This window comes from Puntigrus tetrazona, chromosome 5, assembly GCF_018831695.1.
Source record: "Puntigrus tetrazona isolate hp1 chromosome 5, ASM1883169v1, whole genome shotgun sequence".
NCBI classification, from domain to species: Eukaryota; Metazoa; Chordata; class Actinopteri; order Cypriniformes; family Cyprinidae; genus Puntigrus; species Puntigrus tetrazona.
This window is the reverse complement of record NC_056703.1, coordinates 31,660,011-31,686,998: the sequence shown is the minus strand read 5'-3', so window position 1 is coordinate 31,686,998 and position 26,988 is coordinate 31,660,011. Positions and strand designations below refer to the sequence as shown.

Here is a 26,988-nt window from a genome sequence, read left to right as displayed (position 1 = left end):
TGTTCTGTTTTCGCTTTTGAAGCATTAAAGCTAACAAACACAGCTTTAAATGAAATCGACCGATCACTGGAGGGGTTTGGAAAAATAAATGGCTGAACCAATAAGGTAAAAATAATCAGATATAAGGACATTTTTGACCTTGCATGCATGACAACCTGTCACGGAGCACTCCACAAACCAAAATAAAAACCTTTCATAACCCATAATAAGGGGCATTGAATGTACACCTGGCAACTGAACGAGTTTCAGTCAGAGCATACATATTAAGGCTTTTATATAAACATATTTATACGATAACAACCACTATAGCTTATAATAAACACACGATTACAAGAAGATATGGTTTGCATGTGATTTTCTAGGGATTCTGATTTTTTTTTAGAATAATGTATTTCTAACTTATCCGAAATGCTAATTTATACAGTGCTACAAAAGCATATTTTAACAACAGTAAAAAAGAATAATGAGGATTATGTCTCACACCTGGCTTTGTCATGCATTACTTGGTTTTTAACACATTTACGGGCTAAATCCTAGCATTTTAAATGCGATTAATCACGAATAACATTTTTAATCAGCTGACTGCACTTTACATATTACATGCTTTCGTGATTGGTTAGTTAAAAAGCAACATTTTTCACATTTTCCACCTAATATTTGTGTTGTTTATATCTATTGTACTTTTGCATTTCCACTTTATCCCAGTTACCAAAGTCTATTTTTAGAGTTCTAGTTAACGATAACACCTCTGTTCTCAACGTGAAGCATCATGTCTACAGTTTTAGCAAAAACTATTCATGTATTTGCATCTAGATACTTAAGGTAAGGTTTGGTAGCAAACAGCGTCATCTGTTATTCAGATCAATGCTTATCATGAATGAAAGATGCGAAATGATGAATAACTTGCTGTACCTTCTCCGTGTTTGTCGGTGTACTGGAAGGCCTGCACCAGCCGGAGGGTCTCGTCAACGGAGCGTCCCACCGGCAGGTCGTTCATGGTGATCTGTCTGAGGACACCTTTATTATCGATGATGAAGAGACCTCTAGAAGACAGGAGGAGAGAAAACCGCACGCATTACTCAGCAGGCGTGCCGTTCATGTAAGACCGAAACAAGCTTAAAAATAAAAGAACTGATTATTTACAGGGTCAAAAAAAGAGAGAGTACCGAAGCGTGTGTCCCTGATCCTCCAGAAAGACGCCGTAGTCTTTGGATATCTGATGAGTGAGGTCAGAGAGAAGAGGGATTTTCATTGGTCCGAGACCTCCTTGTTTCCTGGGTGTGTTGATCCTGGTAAACAGAAACCAGCCCGTTCATAGCCCTCACTTACATCACAGTTCATCATCTCAAAGTGCACGTTAGATGAAGAAGTGCGTCCTCACCAGGCCAGGTGAGTGAACTGAGAGTCCACCGAGCAGGCGACCACCTCCGTGTTGATGGCCTGAAACTCGTGCACGCGGTCACTGAAGGCGATGATCTCAGTGGGACACACGAACGTGCTGGGAATCAAACACCCGGTCAAACCATCACTATAATGAACCGTTTCTCGGGTTTCTGTAAGGAGTCTTTTCTGCTGCATTTATTTGATCAAAAGCACAGTAAAAACAGTAGCCTTCTGAAATAAGATTACAGTTTAAAAAAAAATAATAATAAAATAATATATATATATATATATATATATATATATATATATATATATATATATATATATATATATATATATAAAATACATCACAGTTTCCACAAAAATATTCTGTTCTCGATATTGATAATAATTTGCACAATTATTAATAATTGAACGCCAACTATAACTGAGCAAATCGGCACATTAGAATTATTTCTGAAGGATGACGTGAAACTGAAGACTGGAGTAATGATGCTGAAAATACAACTTTGATCACAGGAATAAATTACAAGTTATAATATATTCACATTGAAAACAGGTATTTTTAACATTTCCGCATGTACTGTATTGTTGATCAAATAAGTGCATCCTTAGTAAACATGAGAAGTCTTTTAAACACATTACAAATCTTCCTAATCCTGTGCATACAGGGACTTAAAGAGTAACTAAAGTTAATGTAGTCAAAGCATGCTCACAAGTCCAGAGGGTAGAAGAAGAAAACTAGGTATTTTCCTTTGTAATCTGACAGTTTCAGCTCCTTAAACTCGCCATTGATCACAGCTGTTCCTTCCCAGTGTGGTGCTGGTTTTGAAACTAAAAAAGAAAGAAACATAACACAACACAACATTTATTACTCCAAAGAATCAAATGTCAACATCCATTATTAACGCATATAAATGTCTACTGTCTCTTTAAGAGATTCATCTGGGGGGGAAACCTGTCTTGGATCCAAGTCTTAAATCATGACGTGTCCTTAGAAGCACTGCACTTTCATACACAACACAGACTATTAAATGTTAACATGACCTGATTTGCACAAACAAATGGCGCATATTAATATATCAAACAATAATGTCAATGTATAAACTGTCATGCTGACAATCCTTGTGGAGCAATTATGCAATATTCATCATCTCAAAACTAACTTTAAAAGCAATTACACAGACGTTCAGCTCAAATCCGTCCACATATCTCTCAAATAATAGACCATGCTAACAGGCTAATAGCAGTACGTGTTGACAGCTGTTAAGAAATACATGCAAAAAAACATTTACTTACAAGTAATGGATATTTAAAAAATATTTATATATTTATAAGACCAAATTTTAATGTTTTAAATAATGCATTGAGCATGCATATGGTTTGCACATGCACAAACGCGCTAAACGCACTTTTGGCTTTGCTCAGGTGCAAGGAATGATCAGAGACGGGGACGCGGAAAGCCTCTCCGGGATAAACGTGTCCTCCGGCGTAATTGTAACACTCCCGCTCCTTCTTCAAGTCCGCACCGTCACACAAAACCGACTCGGTGAGTAAAAGAAGCGTGCAAACCACGCCGAGCCACTCTCTGGGCGTTTTAACGCAGCGACTGACATCCATTGCTGAGTCTTGCAGGAAGCACGTCTCTCTAAGTTTGATTATTATTCCTCTTTCTACCGACAGCCCACAGAAGTCGTCGATCTGTATGATGATCTGATCGGCTGCGGCTGCGTTCTACTGAGCGGGTCTGACGGCGATGCACATGATATAGAGATCTGGAGTTTCCGCTTCAACGCGCCATTACGAATCAATCATTTATTCAATTTATTTATTTATGTAGAATTCATCAGTCACGCACCACTGAATATTTCGTTACCTATTTATTTATTTACGGTCACATTTTTTGACCAACAATGTATCAATACCTGTTGTTATCGTGTGTATAGTGTATATTTTTTTAATTTCTAAATTACCCGCCTGGCCAAAATATTGGTATGAAAACGCTTGTAAATTTACTAAAAGAAAAAAAAACGTTTTAAAAGCCTGTCAGCCTGCGACATTTCGGTCATCCGGTCACACAGTGGCGCGGCAGTTCCGTATATGACAGTCACTTCCGCCGCTGCTGGTCAGGACGGTCGCGCGCTGGCGGGAGTTCACCGGATTAAATCTTTTAAAACCTAGCAATTGGTAAGTATCGGTCTCTAAGCTCTTATTTTATGTTTTACCACCAAATCCTTGACGTGTTATGTTTCATAATATCCCAAGATTGCCTGAGCGCGTGGCTCTTTGTAGCGGTTTAGCGACTTTTCCTTATATAACTCGACGGAGTCCGCTTTGTGTTCTTTATTGTTTTATAAACTGCATTATACGTTTTATGAAGACACAGAATGTTTGGTCGCTTACATTAGACTGGTCTCCCTGGTTAGTTTGGTTTATGAGGAGGTACGTGTAGTATTTCGACGGCCTCCTCTATTGTCTTCGATGTAACGTTAACGTTAAAGCATGTGTGTTAACTAAGCTAGTTAGCGTTACCGGCGAAATTTGCGATTTGAATGCGTCGTGAAATCGGGGTACAGCCTGCATTTATCTCCATTCTGATTCGCAGCAAAGCTTTCCCGATTAAAACACCATGGCCGACAGCGACGACGAGTACGACCGCAGACGAAGAGACAAGTTCCGCCGGGAGAGGAGCGACTACGACCGGTCCCGAGAGAGAGAGGACCGCCGCAGAGACGACTGGAACGACCGGTGAGAGAGAGGGAATTAATCCCACGTTTTAAACAAACCTGTGGGATAAGAAGTCCGTGCGATGGAGCGGGTTTCCTGACCGCTCGGGTGGTGAATTATTTTCGAGAGCAAGGCTGCAAGCATGAACATGGGAGCAAGAAATGCTGATTGTATGCATGATGTTAAAAACATCACCATTGAGTGTGACTTACGTGAACTTAGCCGAAATAAAGTCTACTTTCCATCCACTTATTTTCATGCAGATTTAAGAAAAGCATAAAAAAATCACCTATAGACCACAATGTAGAATCTAGAAATACTGTATGCATGTCTGGCCAGCAGTTAATAAACTACCCAAAAATGACCGAAAGGCATGCGTGAGCTATGATGGAAACACGCTTTTGCCTAATACATTTTTAGTAAGTAACATTTCGTCTTAAATCAAATTTTGGCCTTCGTTAATGTTCATGATTGTAATTGCTCTGGTCTAGAGAGACTTGTATGTTTGCGTATTTTTATTTATATATTTCTTGTGGTTGTCGTTTACTGGCGGCCCTCGGCTAGAGAGTGGGACCGGGGCCGCGAGCGGCGCAGCCGAGGGGAGTATCGGGACTACGAGAGGGGCAGGCGAGAGAGGTTTTCCCCTCCGCGTCACGACATGAGTCCCCAGCAGAAGCGCATGAGGAGAGACTGGTAAGATCTGCTGTGCTTTTAGGGAAAGACTGGCTTGCTGTGTGCTGCCTACGTAGGAAGTATCATGATTAAAATGCGACCAAAAGCTACGTTTATATTTAAAAAGATCAATGAAACCGTTAATGTTATGACTACAGTGTTTTTGTTTTTGTTTTTTTTTTGATTGAAAAAACATTTTATTGTAAATATTTTAATAAATTATTAATGTTTTGTGAGCTCAGTTAGACAAAATTGATTTTCGAGATTGATTTCTCTTTTAAACCATGAGAACAAAATTAAACTATTAAAATGGAAATGAAAAAAATTAATTTGGCAAAATAGAGATTTCATAGGGCCCTAAAAGTTTTGCTGATTTTTTTATTATTATATTTTATTTTATTTTTTAAGTGTTTTATAAATTAGACATGGAAAAATGGAGTAAAAATGAATTCTGAGAAAAAAGAAAATGGTTTACTTTAAGCATAAAAATACCAAGTATACATTAGTGAAGAGGGTGTCTATGGTGACTTTAAATAGTTACTATGTAGGCAGTTCATAATAATAATAATAATAAAATATATATATATATATATATATATATATATATATATATATATATATATATATATATATATATATATATATTATATAAATATATATATAAATAAATAAATAAATAAAACACTCCTTCTACGTTCTTCTCAGGGATGACCATGGAGGTGACCCTTACCATGGTGGCTATGACCTGGGTTATGGAGGTGGTGGAGGACCCAGCTACGCCCCTCCTCAGCCGTGGGGTCACCCCGACATGCACCTGATGCAGCCTCATCACGGAATCCCCATCCAGGCCAGGTGAGCAGGAGGGACACGAGCAGCTCCACGGTCCAGCCTTTGCCTCGTTTAATCCGTTTACAGCACCTCTCTGGTCTTCCTGCAGGCTGGGAAACATCCACGATATGGATCTTGGTCCTCCCCCTCCTGTGATGAAGACCTTTAAGGAGTTCCTGCTGTCCCTGGATGACTCTGTGGATGAGACCGAGTCAGTCAAACGCTACAATGAGTACAAGATCGATTTTAGGCGTCAGCAGATGCAGGACTTCTTCCTGGCACATAAAGATGAAGAGTGGTACGATAAGTTACTGTTTTCGCTTTAGTGTTGTTTTGTTAGCGCATTAAGCTAGGTCCCTCGTCTAAGCACAGAAGTGGCCGAATTCTACACCTATCAGCTTTTGTAAATATTGATAATTATTTAATAATTTGGATTTGGCTGTACACTTCTATTGAATATGACTTTGAATATCCTTTAATGTGTAGTTTATAAATTACTACAGTTTTGAGGGCAAAGTTGCATAAAGTAGGCCTTTTAAAGTTGCCGTTCATGCAAAATTGGAAATTTGTGTACTTTTCTTTTTTGCATGAACTATTGCTTTAAAACTCGAGCGCTTTATTTGCGCATTATTTCTAAATCGCCTCATCGGGTTGTCTCCACAGCGACCGAATTGGTCTCGTCTTTGACTTGTTTCCTGTGTTCTTTTAACATCCATTTCATTTCAGGTTTTTGCATATTGTTCATTGGTTTACAAATTAACGCAAATCCTTCTTCCCTCCATCACCACAAGGTATTGGAAGATGAGAAAAGCTCTCGGACCCGTCGCAGGAGTCGCTGTTAGCTAGTCAGGGTTTGCACTGCGCACAATGCAGCTGCCATTAGAATCCAAGTACCAGGGCTTTTAGCTAGACAGCCGAACACTCACGGTCCAAACCTACCGTCGCGTTCACGGAAAAGTTTTTTTTTTTATTTTCTGTAGTGTGTGATGCCTTTCTTCCCCTTTTTCTTTTTGTTTTTGATATTTGGATCAATCAAACCTCCCCCCAAAAAAACGCAGAAATGGTGTGTATGTACACACACTCCTCTGAGAAGACCGCTCTCAGTGTAAATGTGTTGTAATGCGGGGAGTACAGCAGGTAAACACAATGGAAACCGTTTCACCCAACTGTTTTGACTCTCATTTCTTGATAATGCCTCAGTTTCTGTTGTTGTTTTATTTTTTTTGTTTCTGCTACTTTGGTGGTGAGTCTATCTTACTGTATTACACACATTTAAACACAAGATTTGTTTATAGTATGTATTGTAAGACAAAGTGCACTTACTTTAGCCAATGAATTAGTGTCAAAGCTCTTCAAAACCTAGTGTGCTGCCTTGCTAAATACTACCTAAACATGCAGCTGCTTTCTAAGACGGCATATCAACTGTGAATGATATGGAAGTGAATGATTTGCTGCAGTTTTGTATTCGCTCAGTTTATTTCATTGGAGTTTGACCTTAGCAGTGTTGTTTAATCTAATGCACAGATTTGTTATTTCTGTTCATCACTATAGAAGTTTACAAAACAACGACTTCTGCCTCTAATAACCCTGAATATGTGAAAAGGGTCCATCAAGTAGCATTGCGGAAAGATATATACAATGCTGTTTTAGAAGGCAACAAAATAGTTTTTCCTTTTGCAATATCATTCCCATTGGGAGCGTGTTAATGCTGTCTGTCTAGGCAGCTCACTAATTTTTGAATAGCTACAAAAGTCAAATGACAGAAAATGGGTCAATTATGTGGGATAACTGAATTGCTGGTTTACATTTATATTTATCAAAACACTTTTAGATATGTTGAAGGCAGGATAAAACTGTGACTAGTTTGTGGGGTTGCTAACGTGCTGTATTTTCTTCCCCAAACACCCCATTTGCCCCTCTTTATCCTTTGTCTACCTGTCAGGTTTCGTTCGAAGTACCACCCGGATGAGGCCGGAAGGCGTAAAGCAGAAGCCCACAGTGCTCTACAGAATCGACTGAACGTCTACATGTACCTGATGGATAATAACTCGTTTGAATCAGTCTCTTTGGACATAGAACATGCTCCACAAATCACCAAGATTTTAGATGCAGGTAAAGAGTGCCTTTTGTTTAAAGTTCCACTATTATGCGTAATTAAAAGGTTCATATTTTGGTTTTGGGAACCCATAAACAACAGGCTGACCTGCGTGCAAAGTCAAAAAATACTTTTACTGTCTTTATATGCATTAATTTTTTTTTTCTTACTTGCTCAACGACTCCCAAATAATTCGCTCGGCTATCCTGTGCATGGCACTAATCTCATTTTCATTTCATTTGTGTTTATAATACCTGATATTTTTACAGCTCCAAAACCGGCCCCTAGTGGAAACGAATGAATTGGCACTTTCATTCAGACCAATGCAAAAAAGACCAACAAGTGGGCAATATGCTAATATTTAATGTTCCCGTCAATGTAAAACAGCTTGGGATTCATTTTAAAAACTACTTGATTTAATGAGTCAACTATTGAGACAGTAACTCATTCGCTCATTCAATATTTCATTCACTTAGTTGTTAGACACGGCATGAAAGGGAATTTCCAAAAGTCCATAATAGCGGTACTTTTAAAGTAAAAAAAAAAAATTGTAATTTGCTTAACCTCATGTCATTCCAAACTCTGTCTATTGTTAAATAAGAACTACAGCAGCCCTTTTCTCAAAGCGTGTGCTTCGCTTGTCTCTGTCAGCCGTAATAAAGATGGAAGGAGGAACGGAAAATGACCTGCGCATCCTGGAGCAGCCCACCGAGGAAGAGGAGGAGCGAGAGAGACTGTCCTCTGGTGCACCTGGTTCTGAAGCTCCTAAACGGGACGAGCCCAGGCCCGCAGAGGTTGAGCGCAAACCCTCGGCTGAAAAAGACAAGGTGGTAAGTTAATGTGGCATAATAGAACATAAGAGTTGTGAGGATCTTTGTAGCGATGGATGATATCGTGTCTACAGGGTGAGGGTGATGACGGCGCTGAGAAGGATGCAGCCGCTTCTGCAGGAGGAAGTGAAGGAGAGGAGAAGACCGAGAAGGAAGCACCCGCTGAACCAATCCCAGAACCCAAGAAGGTGAGCTAGCCATGTTCTGACGCCTTAGGTTGAGGATGTAGCGTCTGTTGGGTCAAACTGTTTTGTCATATACTTACAATTTAGTGTTTTAACTTTCGTTTTTCTCGTTAGCTGAGCAAGAAGAGAAAGAGGAAGCACAGTGGAGACAGTGAAGATGAAGCCAGTGCATCTGACAGCGAATCAGATTCTGACTCCGACTCAAACTCTCACTGCTCTGAGAAACCTTTAGAAAGAGAGAGAGAGCCGGATGAGGGAGAGGATAAAGAGGAAGAGGAAGAAGAGGAGGGGGAAGGTCAGCGTCAGTACTCCTGATAATGAATCATCTGTGTCAGAGTGTGATGATTGTGACAACCGTGTTTGTGGTGTTTCGCAGCTGCTGATGTGAAGGAACGAACGGAGGAGCAGAAGGAAAGGGAGAAGGAAAAGGAGAAGAAACCCAAGGACGATCAGCCCCCACGACCTCGACCTCTTCACAGGACCTGCTCTCTCTTCATGAGGAGCATCGCTCCAACCATTTCTAAAGCGGAGATCGTCGCTGTAAGTGTGCATAAAGCAATGCAGGGTTTTTTTTTTTTTTTTTTTTGTCGTTGTCCATGAAGTTTTAAAATGTTGCTTCTTTTTTGGCAGCTGTGTCGACGTTATCCAGGATTTATGCGTGTTTGTTTGTCAGAACCGCAGCCAGAGCGCAGGTATGAAGTTCATACCTTTCAGATTAACACTTTAGAGCAGGTTTTAGAATAGCTGAAATTTGTATTTTTAGCTTAAAAAAATTAACATGTAAAATACGGTCCTGAAAACAATAGTACTTCTCATTGTCTAAAATGAGCGTGTTGTAAACGAATAGGAAACAAATGTCTTCTCTAGTGGAAATGTATGGTACTGTGCCCAAACCAAATCATACTGAAACCTCATTTTTGGAGATTACCCTCAAATTTGAAGCACTACTTGTTTAGATGCACTACTTGTTTCTTCTTGCAGGATTAAAGTAAATCATTGTGCGACGCATTCAAGAATTATGGTTTAAGATGGGGTCAAGCTCAAAGTAGTTAACGGGATGAACTGATGCATAAATATTCTTAAAAACCCTTACCAAAAAAAAAAAAAAAAAAAATCATTGAACACAAATTAATTTAACTGCATTAAAAAAGTGGTCCTTTTTGACTAACACATTAGGAACACCACAGAGATGTTTGGGGGACTGTTTATAAAGCAAAATGTCTTCATCTCTGTGACTCCTCAGGTTTTTCAGGCGTTGTTGGGTGACGTTCGACCGAGGTGTGAACATCAAAGAGATCTGCTGGAACCTGCAGAACATCCGGGTGAGTTCTAGAATCAGTGGCTTGAAGAACCACATCGAGAGCAAGCGTCCCGCTCAATGTCCTCTCCTGTTCCTCTCCGAGCAGCTGCGGGACTGTGAGCTGGCTCCTGGGGTCAATCGAGATCTGGCACGTCGCGTGCGGAACGTGAACGGAATCACTCAGCACAAGCAGGTTCTCCGTAATGACATCAAACTGGCCGCTAAACTGATCCACGCTCTGGATGACAGGGAGAGGCTCTGGAGCGTCAAACCCAGGGAAGAGACGCACACTCTGGAGGTATTATCACATCAGATTTCGTTTTTAATATATTCATATAGTAAGCTTGTAAATGTGATTTACTTATTTCTCTTATTTCCTGAAGCTCCCTGCTCAGAACCCCATTTTGAAGAACATCACTGATTACCTGATTGAGGAAGTGAGCGCAGAGGAGGAAGAGCTTCTGGGGAGTGCAGGAGGAGCCGACTCTGAGGAGGGATCCAAGGAGGGAAACCCTACTGAGATAACTGTGGAGAGAGATGAAAAACTCGTCAAGGTTAGAGAAATTGTCGTCGTCGTCATTTTCATCCCAAAATCGGAAGATGTAATATTCGACACCGCTCAACTATATATTTGTGGCATGAAATCCTGTTTTTAAATAATTTTATGCCGCTGAATCCAACAAATGTATTGTGCTTTACACTGATTCAGAAACTGATGGTTTGTGTCCTTTCAGTGAGTGTAATGTGTGTCTTCTCCCAGGTGTTAGATCGTCTTCTGTTCTATCTGCGTATCGTACACTCCATTGATTATTATAACAGCTGTGAGTACCCAAGCGAGGACGAGATGCCAAACCGCTGCGGTATTATCCATGTGAGAGGGCCCATTCCCCCCAACCGCATTACTCACAGAGAAGGTAAGAGCTGCCTTCGCTGTGCTTCGTTACTTCACAGATTAATAATCCCGTATAACAGAAGTGAGCTGATTTTGTTGACTTCGGACTCTCTTGTAGTGGCTGACTGGCAGAAGACGTTTGAAGAGAAGCTGGGACCCCTGTTCAGTGTGAAGGAGTCCCTGTCTGAAGATGAGGCAGCAAAAATGGGCCGTAAAGACCCAGAACAGGAAGTGGAGAAGTTTGTGCTGGCCAACACGCAGGAACTGGGCAAAGACAAATGGCTCTGTCCTCTAAGTGGCAAAAAGTTTAAGGTGTGTGTGTGATAACTTGCTGCTTTGTTGATCAGGTATCCTTAGGCCCTACAGGCACAGGTAATAAATGCACTGCTGATGTTTTTAATCGTTTAAATGTTCAATATTTTTTTTCCTGTATAGGGAAGTTGTTAATTTTTGACAGTTTATAAAAATATGAAAATCTCCTTAGGGCCCAGAGTTTGTGAGGAAGCACATTCTAAACAAACATGGTGACAAGATTGAGGAAGTAAAGAAAGAGGTTGTGTTTTTCAACAACTTCCTGATGGATGCAAAAAGACCCTCCATCCCAGAGATGAAACCTCCACCTCCTCCAGGCCCAGGACAGGGTAAAAGAAACGCATCGATCTTGTTGATTTTATATTGGAAATAAAAAAAAATCAGATTAGCATCTCACAAACATTTCAAATTTTTCTTTCTCTCATTAGGAGTGCTTTCCCCGGGAGGTCTTCCATTCCCACCTCAGGGTCCTCAAGGTCTCATGGGTTTCGGTCAGCCCAGGCCTCCAGTGATGGGTTACGGAGGTGCGTGTTTGTTCAAGTAGTTGAGTCAGAGTTAACGCAGGCTTTGGCTTTTTCAGGAAGGCACGATGTGATTGCAAAACCATTTCTAACGCATATTTAAACCCCTCCCTTACTCCTTAACCCACCTCAATGGCAGCAAAAGTACATTGCACGCACTTCTTGATGAGTATTAAACATAAAAAGTGTTCTAATTTGAGAGTGAATTGGTGGGCTTTTGTTAAATGTGAGCCAAAATCACTACAATTAATTGAACCAAAGACTTGCACGACTTCAGTCTGTGTGCATTGAATTTGATGAACTTTTCCACGACGTTGTAATTTGAGATGCACCTGAACCATCATATTATTGTGGTGCATTCAAGTGTTTCTTTGACGCTTTAACAGGCGGCCCTCCTTACCCACCCAACCAGTACGGTGGAGGAGGCCGGGGCAACTACGACAACTTCCGTGGACAGGGCGGATACCCGGGAAAACCCAGAAACAGCCGGTGAGTCCGCTGTATTGCAGTTCTGTTTTAATTGTAGTTAGGGAACAGACGCGATTATTTAGAAGCTCTTAAGATAATATTGGACCATGTAATAAAATGTTGCTATGTCTTTTCCAGAATGATGCGCGGGGATCCTCGCAATATCATTGAATACCGTGACTTGGATGCTCCAGATGATGTGGACTTCTTTTAGAGCTCCATTTTTATTCTCTCCATTTTAATCTTTTTTTTTTTTTTTTTTTTTAAACCATTATTTCAGATTTTTTGCATTCATTCCAGAAGCCGCCCCTTACCGTCTTCTCCTGTGTGCTCTTATGTATTACAGTAGTGCTCCACCTGAAGTCAACGCATGTCCTTTATGTTGAACGTCAATGCATACTCGGTGTTCTAGATATTGAGCTTGTGCTTGTGGCCTTTTTTTCTTCCAATAAAACTTTGATTTGGACCCTTTTCGTGTGCCGTGTTGGTTTTTAAAAGCAATTGTTTAATATGCAATTTTAATGTAGTAATAAATTGGTGACAAAATCATGTTTACTTCCATATCAGCATCTTAAATGTGAACTGGTAGCATTGCACTGGGGCTGAAAAAAGGCGTAGCTTGTGTTTTTATAATTTGGATGAATTAAAGTAGCCGGTGTATTTCCATATCTTTCCATAACCTCCTGCGACCTGACATCCTCATGTGGATATTATATTTTAGTGAACTTCTCTGAGACTCTATATGCCAGTTTTAAGTCAGGAATTTAGTATAAAGAGCACATTCAGGGCTTTTTTAGAGATACTGAATGTTTGATTCCCCTCTCCTTGGTCTTCAAAAAATGTCTGAAATGAATTTAGTGACTTTTTTTTTTGTGCTGTATTTTTGATGGTGAGCAAAAGAGACTTAGAAAGCAAAATCTCAATGCTTGCAGTTATTCCTTCCTGAGGTTATGTGCAAATTTAGGCCATAAGATAGTGCTACATTTACATGTTTATATCCATAAGTCTGCCCTAATATAACATTTTCCATTTCTTTAATATTTGGATTTTGTGGTTGTATTTGCTTGGTTTTTGCAAAAATGTATTTTCAAATATTTGTTGTTGATGTTTAATGCATAACATAAATCAGGCTTTAGGTCAGATAGGGTGCCGGAAAGGTCCTCTGTATGCAGACAGATGTAACGGTGTAATATTTGCTGGCATTGTTTCAGACGCTGGAATCCCGGCTGTAATAAACAAGTAGTCGTATACTAAGAATAATTGACTCTCACAACATGCTACGCGTCACCCTGGACTACATTTCCCATCATGCATTGCACTGATTGCACACAGCTCTAACCATTCATTCAGCTGAAAGCAATCACATACAGTATGTAACCCACACTCCGTTCCTGAAATAGCTGCAGTTGTCTGCATTTATCGCTCTCTTAGTGATAGCACTCTATGAAGCCGTTTCCCTATATTAGTTTCTAGTTTTATTTTAGTCTCTAGATGTTTCCTGATTTCTTAGTTTCTGGTTCTTGCCGATATATTTTGGATTAACCGTTTGCTTGCCACCTAGGGCTTTAGGATTGCTCTTCAAATTCCCTACAACTGTCACAAGCATAAAAAAGGAAGTCAATATATGATAGAAGAGTAGCTAAACAAAATAAAGCACATTTCACAGTTTTTATGTATGTAATGGATAAAGTACATCCAGCTGATAAAGTACATCCATTACTCATATTCAACTATTAATGAACAGTGTAACAAATTTAGATTTTAAATTACGTCACCATGGCAGCAGTGCTATACTTTGTAACATTTATAACTTTGAAAATCACATACGCAGGTGACTGGGTTGACATTGACTTACCAGCATGTTTAAGCTATATCATGCAGACTGCCCTAAAAGAAACGTACAGGATTTTTTCACGGCAGAATTCACGCTTCATTATCGCATCGACTTAATTATAGCCAAAATGGTTAGAGGTCAAAATTTCATACATAACATGTTCACAGTTTTTATTTTTGTTTTCATGTACAAGATCAGCACAACTGCAATATTTGGTTAATTCAGCAAATTTTTCATCAGCAGTGTTTTTTTAAATAGCAAAAAGGGAAATTCCCATTAGCACATTTTCCAAGTAACATAAAATACTACCGACTAGTCGAAAACTGTTGTGAGTTCGCAGCATGCAGCGCGAATAGGTTTATTGTTTTACTGCTTTCTGTTTTCATCTAAACTCTTTTTGTTGTTGCTGTTGATGTAAAGAGCTCATATTTTAACATTTGCTGGCTGTCACCGTGCTTGAGGTCAGTGTGTCTAGCGTTGAGGCATATCGTCAACCACTTCTGTTTTTTTTCTGGGTGTCTAGTAAGGTGGACTACTTACTAGACTGACTGGTCTGCTGTTTATCATTTATTTCTAAAAGAAAGAAACAAAAATAATAATAATGAATCATATTAACATTTGAGATGATGAAATGTGTTAACGGATCGAGAAACAGCTGTGACTTTACGCAGTGACTTGGGTTGAGTGAACAACTTGGCCCAAAGTTGAGTGCACTCAAAAAAGTGAGTTACCTTGAAATTTTAGGTTAAGTCGATGCAGATATGAAGAGTTCATATGTAAAGAGTTCAGAGATATATAAATACACACACACACACACACACACACACACACACACAGACACACACACACTCTCTCTCTCTCCATAGGTGTAGTGGTTTTTATACTGTACTGTGTGTGTTATTGTCCTTCACCAACTCACATAAACCTACCTCTTACAGGTAACTACTTTTATAAGCTTGTTTCCTCATGAGGACCTAAAAAATGTCCACACAAGGTCAACATTTAATGTCTTTGTGGAGACATTTGTCTGATAAATACCAGGTGCACACACACACACACACACACACACACACACACACACACACATTTGGGAATGAACAGATAATCTTCAACTAACCATCATTATACCTCTCATGAAGAAAATGTACATGCAAATAAAAAGTTTTCTTTTTTTGACATTCTTCCGTCAGTGTCTCCGTAACAGAATACCCAGAATCCTCGCAGTCCCTAATTATGAGGAATGTGGAAGTGAATGTAGCTTTTGATTAATTTAAGAAACATGATTGCACAATGGATTATAATATAAGGGAGGTGTTCTTATGATTTCTCATTATGAAAATCAAGCGACTGCTTATTTTACACTCATTTCATGGTCTGATAAAATGGAAATGGACGGCTCAGAAGAATACGTTCAAATGGAGATGGAGCGAGAACCAAAGAAATCATTTCAGAGAGGTTTGAAAGATTTACAAAATTTAAATAATTTCCCTTTTATGGTTCAGGTGAAATGGAAAATGCTTTATCCTGCAAATTATTTATTTAAAATGCCTTAAAGCTTTTTATTTTTCACTATAAAAGCAACTTTTATATTTGGAAAGTCATTGGAATCGAAAAATGACATCTTTCCTCCCGGGCTTCTGTTACTGATCACATACATGTGCATGCTAATATTTTTTAGTACTGATTAATTAATATTTCTTCTTATACACAGTGGTTGTAATATTGCTATAAACCCTATTAAAGTTTAAAATAGGAAAAGAAGTTAACAGCATCAATGAATCTTTTTTTTTTCCTGTAGGTCATCCCTGCGGCAGACAAACTGGCATACTTGTGTTTCTCGGAACAGCATGCACGATTATTTTCATGGTCATGACTTCTGTCATCTGTGAGTGAATTAAACACCAGTTTTATTATTATTATTATTATTATTAAGAAACGTACATATTTTCATTTCGTGCTAGTTTTTGTCCTGTAGTGGCATCAGTCTTGTTACACGTTCTCTCTTATTTTTCTCTCTTATTAATGATGTGCATCACCACATGAAGAAAGCTGGGAAATGTTTGCGCGCTTGTCCTTCTGTTTATTTTGCTTCAAAGATTCACACCAAGAGCGAAAGTTCTCAGTGCTGCAGAGCTGGATGAACAGCCACACTTCTGATCTAACCTCAGTCAAATCTGATTTCCAGATCGCAGGTGAGAACTACAGAACGATCACAGGTTCATTTTGGTAATGGATTTTTAACGACTCAGCTTTTTTAAATAGGTGGTGATCTAGAAAAGAAGATTGCTGAGCTGCAGACCTCAGTGGCCAGCTTGAGGTCATATTCGAACACATCTGGAGCAAGTAGGGGTTAGTGTCTAGTCTTTTTTTTTATTTTGACCCTGCAAATATGATAAGTGCATAAAAACCACTGATTATGTATACTTTTGTGACCTTATACGCATAAGAAATGCAAATAAAGAAGCTGTCCGCTATTGAGACTCTGATGACTGATCTTGGCTCTTCGCTGAGTTCACTCGCATCCAAACATGAAGAAAACCTACAAAAGCTGGGTGAGCGCTGGACATGTATTTCGGTTTTGCATCCTCAACAAATACAGGGGTTTGAAGCTGTTGATTGCTCTCTTTTTCTCCTCCAGAGCGCCAGCGGGACGTGTCACACACCGAAGTCAAGAGTTTGATGGACAGTTTGAGTTCTGCGGTGTCGGTTCTTAAGGATGAACTGGCGGAGGACAGCTTGGTGACATCTATTGTGGCTCTGCATTCTATTCCACACACACAGCAGATCTTGAGTAAGACCTAAAATTACATTAATCAAAATGAACACAAATATTCACTACTAAATACTTATTTCATTTTGTCCTTCTCTGAATCAAGTGGCCATGTCAAGATCACTGTCGGACATAAAGCATTCAGTAGCGGGACTGAGATCATCTATTCAAACTATTTCTTATAAACTATCATTTACAAGTGAGTACGTTCTAATCCCAATGATTAATGTTGCGATATACTGCAGCTTCCGTTCCTGCTTCCAGGCAGTGCAAAAAGAGTAACACTGAGTAACAGTACCATGTCATGAATGTGCGTATAAACAGTACAAAAACCGATACGCCAAAATGGACGCGTGTTTATGCTACGTGATGGCTAGGATTAAGTTTGTGGTGTAAAGGCGTATCATATGCACGCTAATAAATTTTGTATCATATGCATGCAAAAACTGCGTATTATATACACGCCAAACACGTGTGTGCATCATATATAAAATGATTTTTTCCGTATAAATACCACATTTTCCTGAGACTGGGCTGGGCTCAAAATAGCGGGGGTAAAGAAATATGATCTTAATAAAATTACACTAATCTGCATGAGACGAAAAGAGGTGTGTAAGGGGACATCAACTCGCTAAAATACTTCAAATCATACCAGTACACTGATATAAGAATTTACAAAACCATCTCATTGAATCGTTTAATTAGTCATATTCCTCTTTTAATTTATGTTGTACCGCAATGTGATCTTTCGTCTTTCATTATGCACTCTTTCTTTCTCAGATTTACTCACACACGGCTGTCCTGAACCTGACTGGATCCCGTTCAGAAACAGCTGTTACCTGTTCTCACAGGACGCGATGAACTGGACCAACGCAGAGGATTCCTGTGAAGAGAAGGGCGCATTGCTACTAAAAATCGAAGAAGGTTCCGAGAAGGAGTGGGTGCGTATCAATAACTTTCATTCTGCCTTTTGGAGATTCTTATTAACCGTTATCTCCCTTCCTAGCAATTTGTTACCAATTTCGCCAAACCGCACGACTACTGGATTGGTCTCACTGACCAGAACACAGGGCAGTGGAGATGGACGGATGAAACTCCTTACATTATGAATAAAGAGTGAGTTGGGTATATGGATATTTATTCATGACCAAATAAAGAGATCTGACGAGTTTATTATGATCATGTTTCATAAGAATCCAAAAAGAATCCAAAAAGAAGAAACCTACTGGTGCACCAAGATTATTAACTATATATATATATAAATAAAAACTAAAAAAAAGTAGTTATCGTGACAGACCTATATCTTTTTTCCTTTTTACATGACGTTTGTTTTACAATACATATTAGTTGTCCACAGCTAAAAAAGTGGCTTAAATCCAGTTAGTACAAAGACTTTTTACTTTATTCAGTCCATTAATATTCACACTGAAAATTAGTTTGGAGCTCTTTATCACCAGATTGATGCAAAATAGTAGGTAATATTTATAAAAACTGTCTGATGGGGAAAAGTGTTTAACGTTGCCTCAGTGTCTCAACAGACGTGTGCACTTTTTATTGTTGGAGTTGGTTTTTGAAGATGGTACGTAAGCTCGCAGCTCGCTCCTCTAAATTATGACGATCTGGGATATTTTATGTGTTAATGATATTAATTAGGAGTCATTTACAAGCGGAGAGCTGAAACCATTCATTTGCGATTCACTAGCGACTATAAATGAACATGTAACAGATTTTATATTTTATTTCTGCAGACATTGGAGACCTGGGCAACCCCATGACTGGACCGAACACGGCCAGGGAGACGGAGGAGAGGACTGTGGGCAAATTTTACATGACGGGATGCTGAATGATGCCCACTGCTCTACTAAAATGAAGTATATATGTGAAATGCAAATGTGAAAGCGCAGCGTAAACGGGGCTTTGTTTCGACTGCGTTAAGTTTTTGTGTATTGCGTAAATTACAAATCACAATGTGTCGTTACTTAAATTAGTCTTTCTTTCCAAATTAACCAAATTAATTATTAAGTTAAAAAGATTAGTTGTGTGTTAGCTGTTAATGAAGCTGTGTCACTCAACTAAATGCAATCAAACACAGCTGGACCAAAGGGTCTGAATACTTATGACCATGTGACATTTTAGTTTTTCTTTTTTAATAAATCTGCAAAAATGTCAACAATTCTGTGTTTTTCTGTCAATATGAGGTGCAGCGTGTACGTTAATGAGGAAAAAAAACTTAAATGATGTTAGCAAATGGCTGCGATATAACAAAGAGTGAAAGATTTGAAGAGTTGAATACTTTCCGTACCTACTGTAAATTTGAACCGAGGTGAGATTCAAGGTTCAAACCACAGGCAAACCACCCATATGCCTTTGATAAAAGTTCAAGTCAACACACTGAGCAAGCAGTTATTTAGCTGATGTGTTTATTCAGTACACTAGTTTCTGGCCCCCATCAGAGTGGCTTGTACGAGGTTGCTGGACATATTCCCTGTAAAGAGGAACTGAAAATGCTGCATTATACAAAAATACCCTGTCATATGGTCATTCAAGGGTTGTTTCGAAATTGACTATTAATAAGGGTTTGTGTTATTAATAAGGGTTTGTGTTATGGACCCTCAGTAGGAAGCCAGTGACTGCAAAGATTGTTCTCATGATGCTGTATCAGAAAACGGATAGCTCTGAGGAAATTATGAGCATGGACATGGAATATGAACAGAAGAAGGTTCCCAAAGGTTTGCTAGATTTTTTATACAAAACTTTATTTGGTACACAGATTTTTTTCTTCTTCATGTTATATGATAGAAAGAGCGTTTTAGTTAACTGTACAACTAGGCTACGTTTACAAAAAAGAAGTAAAAAAAAAAAGATATCTTGAGTATTTTTGTCTTGTTTTCGAGTGCAAATGTCTACAGATTCGTAGGCCAAGATATTTACTTTAAGATTAGCAGATTACATAAGTCTCTGAAAATATAATAAAACTTAAAAAAAAATGTTTTCCATTGAAATTAAGTTTCTTTTACTCATTTTCTTTGGTAATTAAAAAAATATAATGCTTAACAAAATAATAAAAATGAAAATAGTTACAAATTTTGATAATTTTCTGTATTATTTTATGTATTTATTTATTTATATATTATTTAATTATAAAACAATTTTCATCCTGCAAGAACAGAAGATGAAGTGTTTCTTAAAACATCATATTATAGTATATTACTTTAAAGGATGAAGCAAATTTGTCTCGAAAATTTGCTACAAATGAAAACTTTTCTGATTATGTTTAAATATTTGACGGTGTGTTGTTTTTCGCAGATCGCTGCCGCAAACAAACTGGCATCCTTATGATTCTGGGAGTCTGCGTTATTGTTTTCACGACGATGACTTTTTTAATCTGTGAGTGAATTAAACATCAGTTATGTGTTATTCTATACAAGCATTTTAGGAAGTGAAACTGCTTACTGTAAGGAGTATTAAAATTCGACGTTAACGGTGTACACACAGCCTTTAAATTACGCTGATTAGACAAAAACTTTGCTTTCGGTCATAGTTTTGCACCAACAGAGTAAGTTCTCGATGTTGGAGAGCTGGATGAACAGTCACAGTTCCAACCTGACTTCAGTCAAACCCGATCTTCAGAGTACAGGTGAGAACTGAAAGCAAAAAGGAAAAAAATGAACCGAATCCTCAGGCTATCCATGATGCAGCCGAGTTCGTTTTTTTAATCAGAACAGATTGCATGGAGAAATGCAGCATGGAATCATGATAAATGTTCTGCAGTCAATGGGTGCCGTGAGAATCAACAAAAGTCCAAACAGCTGATAAAAACATCACAATAATCCACACCACTCCAGTCAATGGAGTTTAATGCCTGTTTGGACTCTGACGGCACCCATTCACTGCAGAGGATTCTTTAGCGAGCAAGCGATGGTGGCATCTCTCCAAATCTGTTCTGGTGAAAAAACAAACTTATCTACACTACACCTTTCGTTTTTCTGGCGAAGTCCAAAGATCCCTTTTCCCCAAAATCCTTGCTTGCTTCCTCATACTTGAACTTCTACATTTTCAATCTATGACTAATGATTAATGTCCTTTCTTTGCCGATTTTTTCACCACCTTGCATATCAGATCGGATGTGCGTTTATATTCAACATAAAGAAACATTTTTTTAGAAAATGGAAATAATGAAAATAAAAGTCACAAGTGTTTAATCTTTGTGGATTATTAACATAAATATATGCACTAGTTCATGCACTTATCGAATTTCTGTGGCACATCTAACTTGCATATTTGCCCTGATGAATGAAGCTGTTGTTTTCCATCATAAATAATCAACTATTTGAACAATAATATATTTGATTACAATTGCTATAAATGTAATTCAGGTAAATTGAAAGGATGATTACCCACAGATTTAACACACAGATACAACAACAGGTATGGTATATGATGTACAAACAAATTATGTAAAGCACAGTTGTATGTGGAAAAAAGTGAGATGCTAAAAGCGTTCTTGATTGTACTGCTTAAAGATTCCCAGGAGCCTCTGAGTTCTGCTTTTCTCTTAACAGAGCGTCAGGATGAAGTGAAGAGTTTGGTGGTCAGTCTGTCTTCTGCAGTATCAGCGCTGACATCCAAACTGAACGAAGCAGGTCCGTAAAGCTCTTCATTCTTTCAGCATACCGTTGATCAAAGTTGATCCACTTTTTAACCATCTCAAATCATTTCCCCTCTTCGCAGTTAGCAGCCAGGACCAGAAACAGACTGAAAGTAAACAATTGCTGGACGCTTTGAGCTCATCTGTTACTTCTCTGCAGGCTGACCAACAAAACAAGCAGCGTGGCGTCGGTAGGATAGAACGTACTGCGTACTTCAATATGTTTTTGTATTGAATATGTTTTTTTATACGCCCAGGAAACTCACCTGAGCATTGTTTCCTGTTCTGTTAGAAATATTTGTGAATATAATTGCAAGGCATTTCAATCGCAAGGAATTCAAATTCAAAAAATTTAGAACGTTCTAATTTCGAACGGACTTCCGTAACATTTTAAAATGTAACATTTAAAAAGATTTAACAACGAACAACGCAGCATTTATTCATATAAGATAATGGAAATATCAATATTATCGGCATTAGTGCGATGTGAACTAACAGTAACATGAACAGCTTAAATATAAATGCCTTAAATATAAATGTACTCATTATTGGTTCATGTTGGTAGATTGCAATAACTAATAAACTAACGGTAAACTGTGAGGAACACTGTATGCAAAATTGTCACAAGGAGAGTTGATTATATAATATTTCTAGATATTTTGGTCTCATTTACCTAGTATTTACTATGAAGTTGCACGCAGTGGGTTTTTTTTTTGTTAATATATCATATTTATGTCTTTCGTGTCGTGATAGAGTCGCTGTCGAGCTCACTGAAGGACCTGAAGAGTTCAGTTTCAGATCTCACCTCATCTGTCACATCTCTTTCCTCTCAGCTATCAGTCAGCAGTGAGTAGACCTTATAGCCTATATGTGAAATACAGAACTCAAATCAATAACACACACACACACTTCTTGTTCACAGAGCAGAATGATTCGCAAACTAACGCGAAGAGTTTAATGAACTTGAGTTCTTCGGTGTCTGCGCTGACGGCACAGCTGAATGATGCAGGTGTGGAAATCTTTTAATCACTTCACATACAGTCTATTAAATCAATAATATTATCATACTGTGCATTTCCAAACCTTTTCCCCCTAGTTAACAAGCAGGACCAGAAACAGAGTGAAACAGAAAGATCGCTGGACAGCTTGAAGTCGTCTATCGAGTCTGATCAACAAAACAAACAACGTGTCTTCGTAAAAACATTAAAACAGCTGTAGAGGAATAATATTTTACAAGGTTTACAATAAGGTCCTATTAATGTCAGTTCCTAAAAAGGGTTTTTTTAATCTTAGTTAATTAACATTAGCAAATATTACTCTATTGAAAAATGTTTTCTCGAGGCGATCTCAAAAATCATACGGCTTTTGTCTCATGTTAAAGAGTCTCTGAAGAGCTCAGTGAGTGACCTGAAGAGTTCAGTATCAGATCTCACTTCTTCCGTCGCAGCTCTTTCCTCAAAACAACAAACCTCTGGTGAGCGCTCTACTGCAATTATTGCAACAATATTGCACAAAATTCCCATCATATTGCAACTGAATCTATTTATAATGTGTTTTCCTTTTCAGAGGAAAGAGTCCTGAACGCTCTGAAGGAGCTGATAGCCAATATGAGTGGAAAAACAGCAGGTATTTCATTTCCTTGCTTAGTTTACCTTAAAAACATTTGTGCATAATAAAATTAGTCATATTCATCCTTGTTTGTTCTTCATTTAATTTTAATAAGATTGAATTGGCTTAAGAAGTCAACTTGCATGTCATTTTTTTGTACTTATTTTGAAGTAACGGAAAAGCATATCAATCGTTTTTTTTAATGTATACTCTCTCTCTCTCTCTGTCTGTCTACTCTCTCTCTCTCTCTCTCTCTCTCTCTCTCTCTCTCTCTCTCTCTCTCTCTCTCTCTCTCTCTCTCTCTCTCTCTGTCTCTCTCTCTCTCTCTCTCTCTCTCTCTCTCTCTCTCTCTCTCTCTCTCTCTCTCTCTCTCTCTCTCTCTCTCTCTCTCTCTCTCTCTCTCTCTCTCTCTCTCTCTCTCTCTCTCTCTCTCTCTCTCTCTCTCTCTCTCTCTCTCTCTCTCTCTCTCTCTCTCTCTCTCTCTCTCTCTCTCTCTCTCTCTCTCTCTCTCTCTCTCTCTCTCTCTCTCTCTCTCTCTCTCTCTCTCTCTCTCTCTCTCTGTCTCTCTCTCTCTCTCTCTCTCTCTCTCTCTCTCTCTCTCTCTCTCTCTCTCTCTCTCTCTCTCTCTCTCTCTCTCTCTCTCTCTCTCTCTCTCTCTCTCTCTCTCTCTCTCTCTCTCTCTCTCTCTCTCTCTCTCTCTCTCTCTCTCTCTCTCTCTCTCTCTCTCTCTCTCTCTCTCTCTCTCTCTCTCTCTCTCTCTCTCTCTCTCTCTCTCTCTCTCTCTCTCTCTCTCTCTCTCTCTCTCTCTCTCTCTCTCTCTCTCTCTCTCTCTCTCTCTCTCTCTCTCTCTCTCTCTCTCTCTCTCTCTCTCTCTCTCTCTCTCTCTCTCTCTCTCTCTCTCTCTCTCTCTCTCTCTCTCTCTCTCTCTCTCTCTCTCTCTCTCTCTCTCTCTCTCTCTCTCTCTCTCTCTCTCTCTCTCTCTCTCTCTCTCTCTCTCTCTCTCTCTCTCTCTCTCTCTCTCTCTCTCTCTCTCTCTCTCTCTCTCTCTCTCTCTCTCTCTCTCTCTCTCTCTCTCTCTCTCTCTCTCTCTCTCTCTCTCTCTCTCTCTCTCTCTCTCTCTCTCTCTCTCTCTCTCTCTCTCTCTCTCTCTCTCTCTCTCTCTCTCTCTCTCTCTCTCTCTCTCTCTCTCTCTCTCTCTCTCTCTCTCTCTCTCTCTCTCTCTCTCTCTCTCTCTCTCTCTCTCTCTCTCTCTCTCTCAGACACAGGCGACTCTGCGGTCACCTGTAAATCCGGCTGGATCTTATACAAAAACAGCTGTTTCTTGTTCTCTAATAATAAACTCAACTGGTCCGAGGCACGAGATCACTGCAAAGAGCAGGATGCTTTACTCCTGAAAATACAAGACGACGACGACGACTGGGTGCGTAATATTCATACACATATTGGTTTTTCCTTATTTTTCTTGTTTCTCATTTCCTGCGTTCCCCCAGGCCTTTCTGAACAAACACAGCATACCCACATCCTACTGGGTGGGTCTAACGGATCAGAGCACCGGCCAGTGGAGATGGGCGGACGAAACTCCCTACATCATGAACAAAGAGTGAGCTGATTTACTGTTCATTAGAACGATCTCACGCTTGCTTGACAAATAAAGCAGAGTCTCTCACATTCACTGAGGCTGCCTTAAAAACATTATCGAAAACATATCATCGCAATTACAACGAACGGTTTTCTATTGTAACATATTGTAAAATGTCATTTATTTCTGTGATCAGTTCTGAATTTTCAGTATCGTTACTCCAGTCTTCTAATATACTGATGTGCTGCTCAAATACGTTTTTTAATGACTATTAAAAACATTGCACTTTTTGGCATTCTTTTATTCAGCAAGAATGCGATTTATCGAGATCGAGAGTAAAGACGTTCATGTTAGAAAAGATTTATAAATGCTATGTTTTTAACTTTTTATTAATCAGGTAACTATGAAAAATGCAGCTGTTTATGAAATGATCACGTGACACTGAGGACTGGATTAATGATGCGTGCAATTCAGTTGTTGGGGTTTAATGCGTGACATACATCAGGCTTTAGGTCAGACAGGGTGCCGGAAAGGTCCTCTGTATGCAGACAGATGTAATATTTGCTGGCATGGTTTCAGACGCTGGAATGCTGGTCAGCCGGACGACTGGAAAGAACACAGTAAAGGAGAAGGAGGAGAGGACTGTGGACAGATAACCTACACCGGAAAACTGAATGACAACCACTGCTCTGTCAAAATGAAATTTATTTGCAGAGTGCAGTTCTGAACTTCAAAACGCCTGTGATGGAGCGGGAAGATTAAATATCTTTTAGTTTAGTTTTCTGCAGAGTGCATGACACTGTGTAACACCTGCGTGTGTGATTATACTACCTTTTTGATAGAAATAAAAAATATGTAGTTATAGTATAGTATAGTTGTAGTTGCCTGCTTTCTGACTGCTCCTATCTCAGGAAACCTATTGTCCAACTATTTGATCTTTTATCATGAGCTGAATATCATGACATCAGAGTGACTAGAAAGGGAGGGAATAAAGAAAAAAATTGTTAGGATTTAGTCTAATTTAGGATGAAGAGACACGTTTTCAGCCGCTGTTTGAAGACTGACAGGCATCCAATGTTCTGGATCGAGGTGAGAAGATCGTTTCTCCAGGCAGGAACAGTAATAATAGTGAGTGGAAGCAAAAAGTTCCCCACAGACAATGAAAGCCAATGAAAAATGAATCAATGAATGAGTCAATGAAAGCGCCATGCTGTGGAAGACGGTGGCTTGGATTGTAACTCTAGCGGTCGTAGGATGGAGGAAGGTATCTACTTTCCTAAACAAGCTTTTCCCAACCATTCAGGGCAGTTGGATCATCGCATGATGCTTAAGAAATCATTCGAATATGCTGATTTGCTGCAAGAAATTTTTTTTTTGATGTATGCCATCATGTTATTGTGGAAACCATTATCTCAATGGAGTAACGATGCTTTGATCGCATCAATCAATTCGGCTTTACAAATTATTCAGACAAGAAAAGAATAATATTTCACATTTTTGATGGTATTTTGATGGTGAGCAAAAAATCTCAATACTTCCAACCTTTTGATCAGCAGTGTATTTATCACTCCATGAGGTTATGCACAAACTTTGGCCTTAAGATGGCGCTGCATTTACATATTCACAGTATACATAATGTAATGCTCACAAATTTCACAGGATGTGCATTAAATATTTGCATATTACATATTGCATTAAATATCTCAGTTGTTTAAATGTTTACTGTTGGAATTTAATGCATAACATAAAAGTCAAGCTTCAGGTCTGATGGGGTGCCAGAAAAGTACTCTGTATGCACGCAGATACAAGCTTTTTAATAGAAATTAAAATATTTCACAAGTAGTTGCTTGCTGTCTGTTCCTAGAGGGACCAATCTCAGGATGCCATATGGTCCACTGAAGACATACAATGATGGCTCCCAGCATTTATATTAGAGGCCAAGAAATATGGGTTTTACTGCCAGACGCCTAAATATACATTCATGCAGCTGAAAGTTCCTGATTTCTTGTGTATATATATATATTTTTAAATTATTAATCTATTAATACAGTATTCATTTACATTTTAAATATGTTTTAATTTTTGGGTATATTTTTTGTCAGCTATACTGTTTTTATATTTTTATTTATTAATTCTTTTTTTTTTAGTTTTACTCCTTAAAACCTTTAGTATTTAAAGTTGAATTAGAAATTCTGAGAAATGTGTACAGATAACATTTATTTTATTTCAAATAACGTAATAGTTGTAGTTAGGAAAATGCATTATGTAAACCTTGTTTATTATTTTCGTTCACCAATTAATGTACTAAAAATGTTTTTGTACTAGAATGCTTACAT

At 38.7% G+C, this 26,988-nt stretch overlaps 4 protein-coding genes across 9 annotated transcripts in view; 3 read left to right on the top strand and 1 right to left on the bottom strand.

The window, feature by feature from the left end:
* prdx4 (peroxiredoxin 4) overlaps window positions 1–3,044 on the bottom strand; it is a 3,959-nt gene extending 915 nt beyond the window's left edge. The window contains exons 1-5 of the mRNA XM_043239013.1: window positions 2,796–3,044; window positions 2,100–2,217; window positions 1,382–1,498; window positions 1,167–1,289; window positions 913–1,043 (exon numbers count right to left, since the gene is read on the bottom strand). Coding sequence (XP_043094948.1) covers window positions 913–1,043; window positions 1,167–1,289; window positions 1,382–1,498; window positions 2,100–2,217; window positions 2,796–3,003 — 697 coding nt within the window. The 5' untranslated portion in view covers window positions 3,004–3,044. The remainder of the gene's footprint in view (window positions 1–912; window positions 1,044–1,166; window positions 1,290–1,381; window positions 1,499–2,099; window positions 2,218–2,795) is intronic.
* Window positions 3,045–3,418: 374 nt separating this feature from the next.
* Window positions 3,419–12,684, top strand: srrt (serrate RNA effector molecule homolog (Arabidopsis)). 4 transcript variants are annotated; one of them, XM_043239012.1, is made up of 20 exons: window positions 3,419–3,570; window positions 3,989–4,131; window positions 4,675–4,803; window positions 5,488–5,634; window positions 5,720–5,908; window positions 7,553–7,722; window positions 8,357–8,532; window positions 8,610–8,723; window positions 8,835–9,015; window positions 9,097–9,260; window positions 9,351–9,412; window positions 9,964–10,042; window positions 10,127–10,318; window positions 10,404–10,574; window positions 10,781–10,934; window positions 11,031–11,224; window positions 11,397–11,553; window positions 11,653–11,748; window positions 12,132–12,234; window positions 12,352–12,684. In XM_043239012.1, the coding sequence occupies exons 2-20, from the start codon at window positions 4,013–4,015 to the stop codon at window positions 12,425–12,427; spliced, it is 2,673 nt and encodes an 890-aa protein (XP_043094947.1). In that variant the 5' UTR covers window positions 3,419–3,570; window positions 3,989–4,012; the 3' UTR covers window positions 12,428–12,684. The 4 variants fall into 4 exon arrangements, with proteins under 4 accessions (XP_043094947.1, XP_043094946.1, XP_043094945.1 ...); XM_043239011.1 differs by having other exon boundaries at window positions 8,357–8,535; XM_043239010.1 differs by having other exon boundaries at window positions 4,660–4,803.
* A 2,706-nt stretch (window positions 12,685–15,390) lies between these two features.
* On the top strand, window positions 15,391–18,982 carry LOC122345089 (asialoglycoprotein receptor 1-like). 3 transcript variants are annotated; one of them, XM_043238917.1, is made up of 10 exons: window positions 15,391–15,502; window positions 15,846–15,932; window positions 16,093–16,239; window positions 16,310–16,396; window positions 16,495–16,599; window positions 16,686–16,838; window positions 16,924–17,016; window positions 17,598–17,758; window positions 17,824–17,933; window positions 18,566–18,982. In XM_043238917.1, exons 3-10 carry the CDS (start codon window positions 16,104–16,106, stop codon window positions 18,711–18,713), a joined length of 993 nt encoding a protein of 330 aa, XP_043094852.1. In that variant the 5' UTR covers window positions 15,391–15,502; window positions 15,846–15,932; window positions 16,093–16,103; the 3' UTR covers window positions 18,714–18,982. The 3 variants fall into 3 exon arrangements, with proteins under 3 accessions (XP_043094852.1, XP_043094850.1, XP_043094851.1); XM_043238915.1 differs by having other exon boundaries at window positions 15,397–15,502; window positions 16,144–16,239; XM_043238916.1 differs by lacking the exon at window positions 16,495–16,599 and having other exon boundaries at window positions 15,397–15,502; window positions 16,144–16,239; window positions 16,310–16,390.
* Window positions 18,983–19,383: 401 nt separating this feature from the next.
* On the top strand, window positions 19,384–25,521 carry si:ch211-283g2.2 (asialoglycoprotein receptor 1). The gene is made up of 13 exons (XM_043238913.1): window positions 19,384–19,546; window positions 20,124–20,204; window positions 20,359–20,454; window positions 21,380–21,460; window positions 21,549–21,656; window positions 22,219–22,311; window positions 22,388–22,474; window positions 22,562–22,659; window positions 22,846–22,939; window positions 23,032–23,091; window positions 24,333–24,493; window positions 24,564–24,673; window positions 25,232–25,521. The coding sequence occupies exons 1-13, from the start codon at window positions 19,465–19,467 to the stop codon at window positions 25,377–25,379; spliced, it is 1,299 nt and encodes a 432-aa protein (XP_043094848.1). The 5' UTR covers window positions 19,384–19,464; the 3' UTR covers window positions 25,380–25,521.
* Window positions 25,522–26,988: the final 1,467 nt, after the last annotated feature.

Bases quoted from the DNA above. Each gene is read 5' to 3' on its own strand.
- LOC122345089 (XM_043238915.1), top strand. From the start codon at position 15,430: ATGGAAATGGACGGCTCAGAAGAATACGTTCAAATGGAGATGGAGCGA. The intron at 16,240-16,309 runs GTGAGAACTACA...TTTTTTAAATAG, and splicing joins ATCTGATTTCCAGATCGCAG to GTGGTGATCTAGAAAAGAAG. The intron at 16,600-16,685 runs GTGAGCGCTGGA...TTTCTCCTCCAG, and splicing joins AGAAAACCTACAAAAGCTGG to AGCGCCAGCGGGACGTGTCA.
- srrt (XM_043239009.1), top strand. From the start codon at position 4,013: ATGGCCGACAGCGACGACGAGTACGACCGCAGACGAAGAGACAAGTTC. The intron at 8,536-8,609 runs GTAAGTTAATGT...TCGTGTCTACAG, and splicing joins CGGCTGAAAAAGACAAGGTG to GGTGAGGGTGATGACGGCGC. The intron at 8,724-8,834 runs GTGAGCTAGCCA...TTTTCTCGTTAG, and splicing joins CAATCCCAGAACCCAAGAAG to CTGAGCAAGAAGAGAAAGAG.
- si:ch211-283g2.2 (XM_043238913.1), top strand. From the start codon at position 19,465: ATGATGCTGTATCAGAAAACGGATAGCTCTGAGGAAATTATGAGCATG. The intron at 19,547-20,123 runs GTTTGCTAGATT...TGTTTTTCGCAG, and splicing joins ACAGAAGAAGGTTCCCAAAG to ATCGCTGCCGCAAACAAACT. The intron at 21,657-22,218 runs GTAGGATAGAAC...GTGTCGTGATAG, and splicing joins AAACAAGCAGCGTGGCGTCG to AGTCGCTGTCGAGCTCACTG.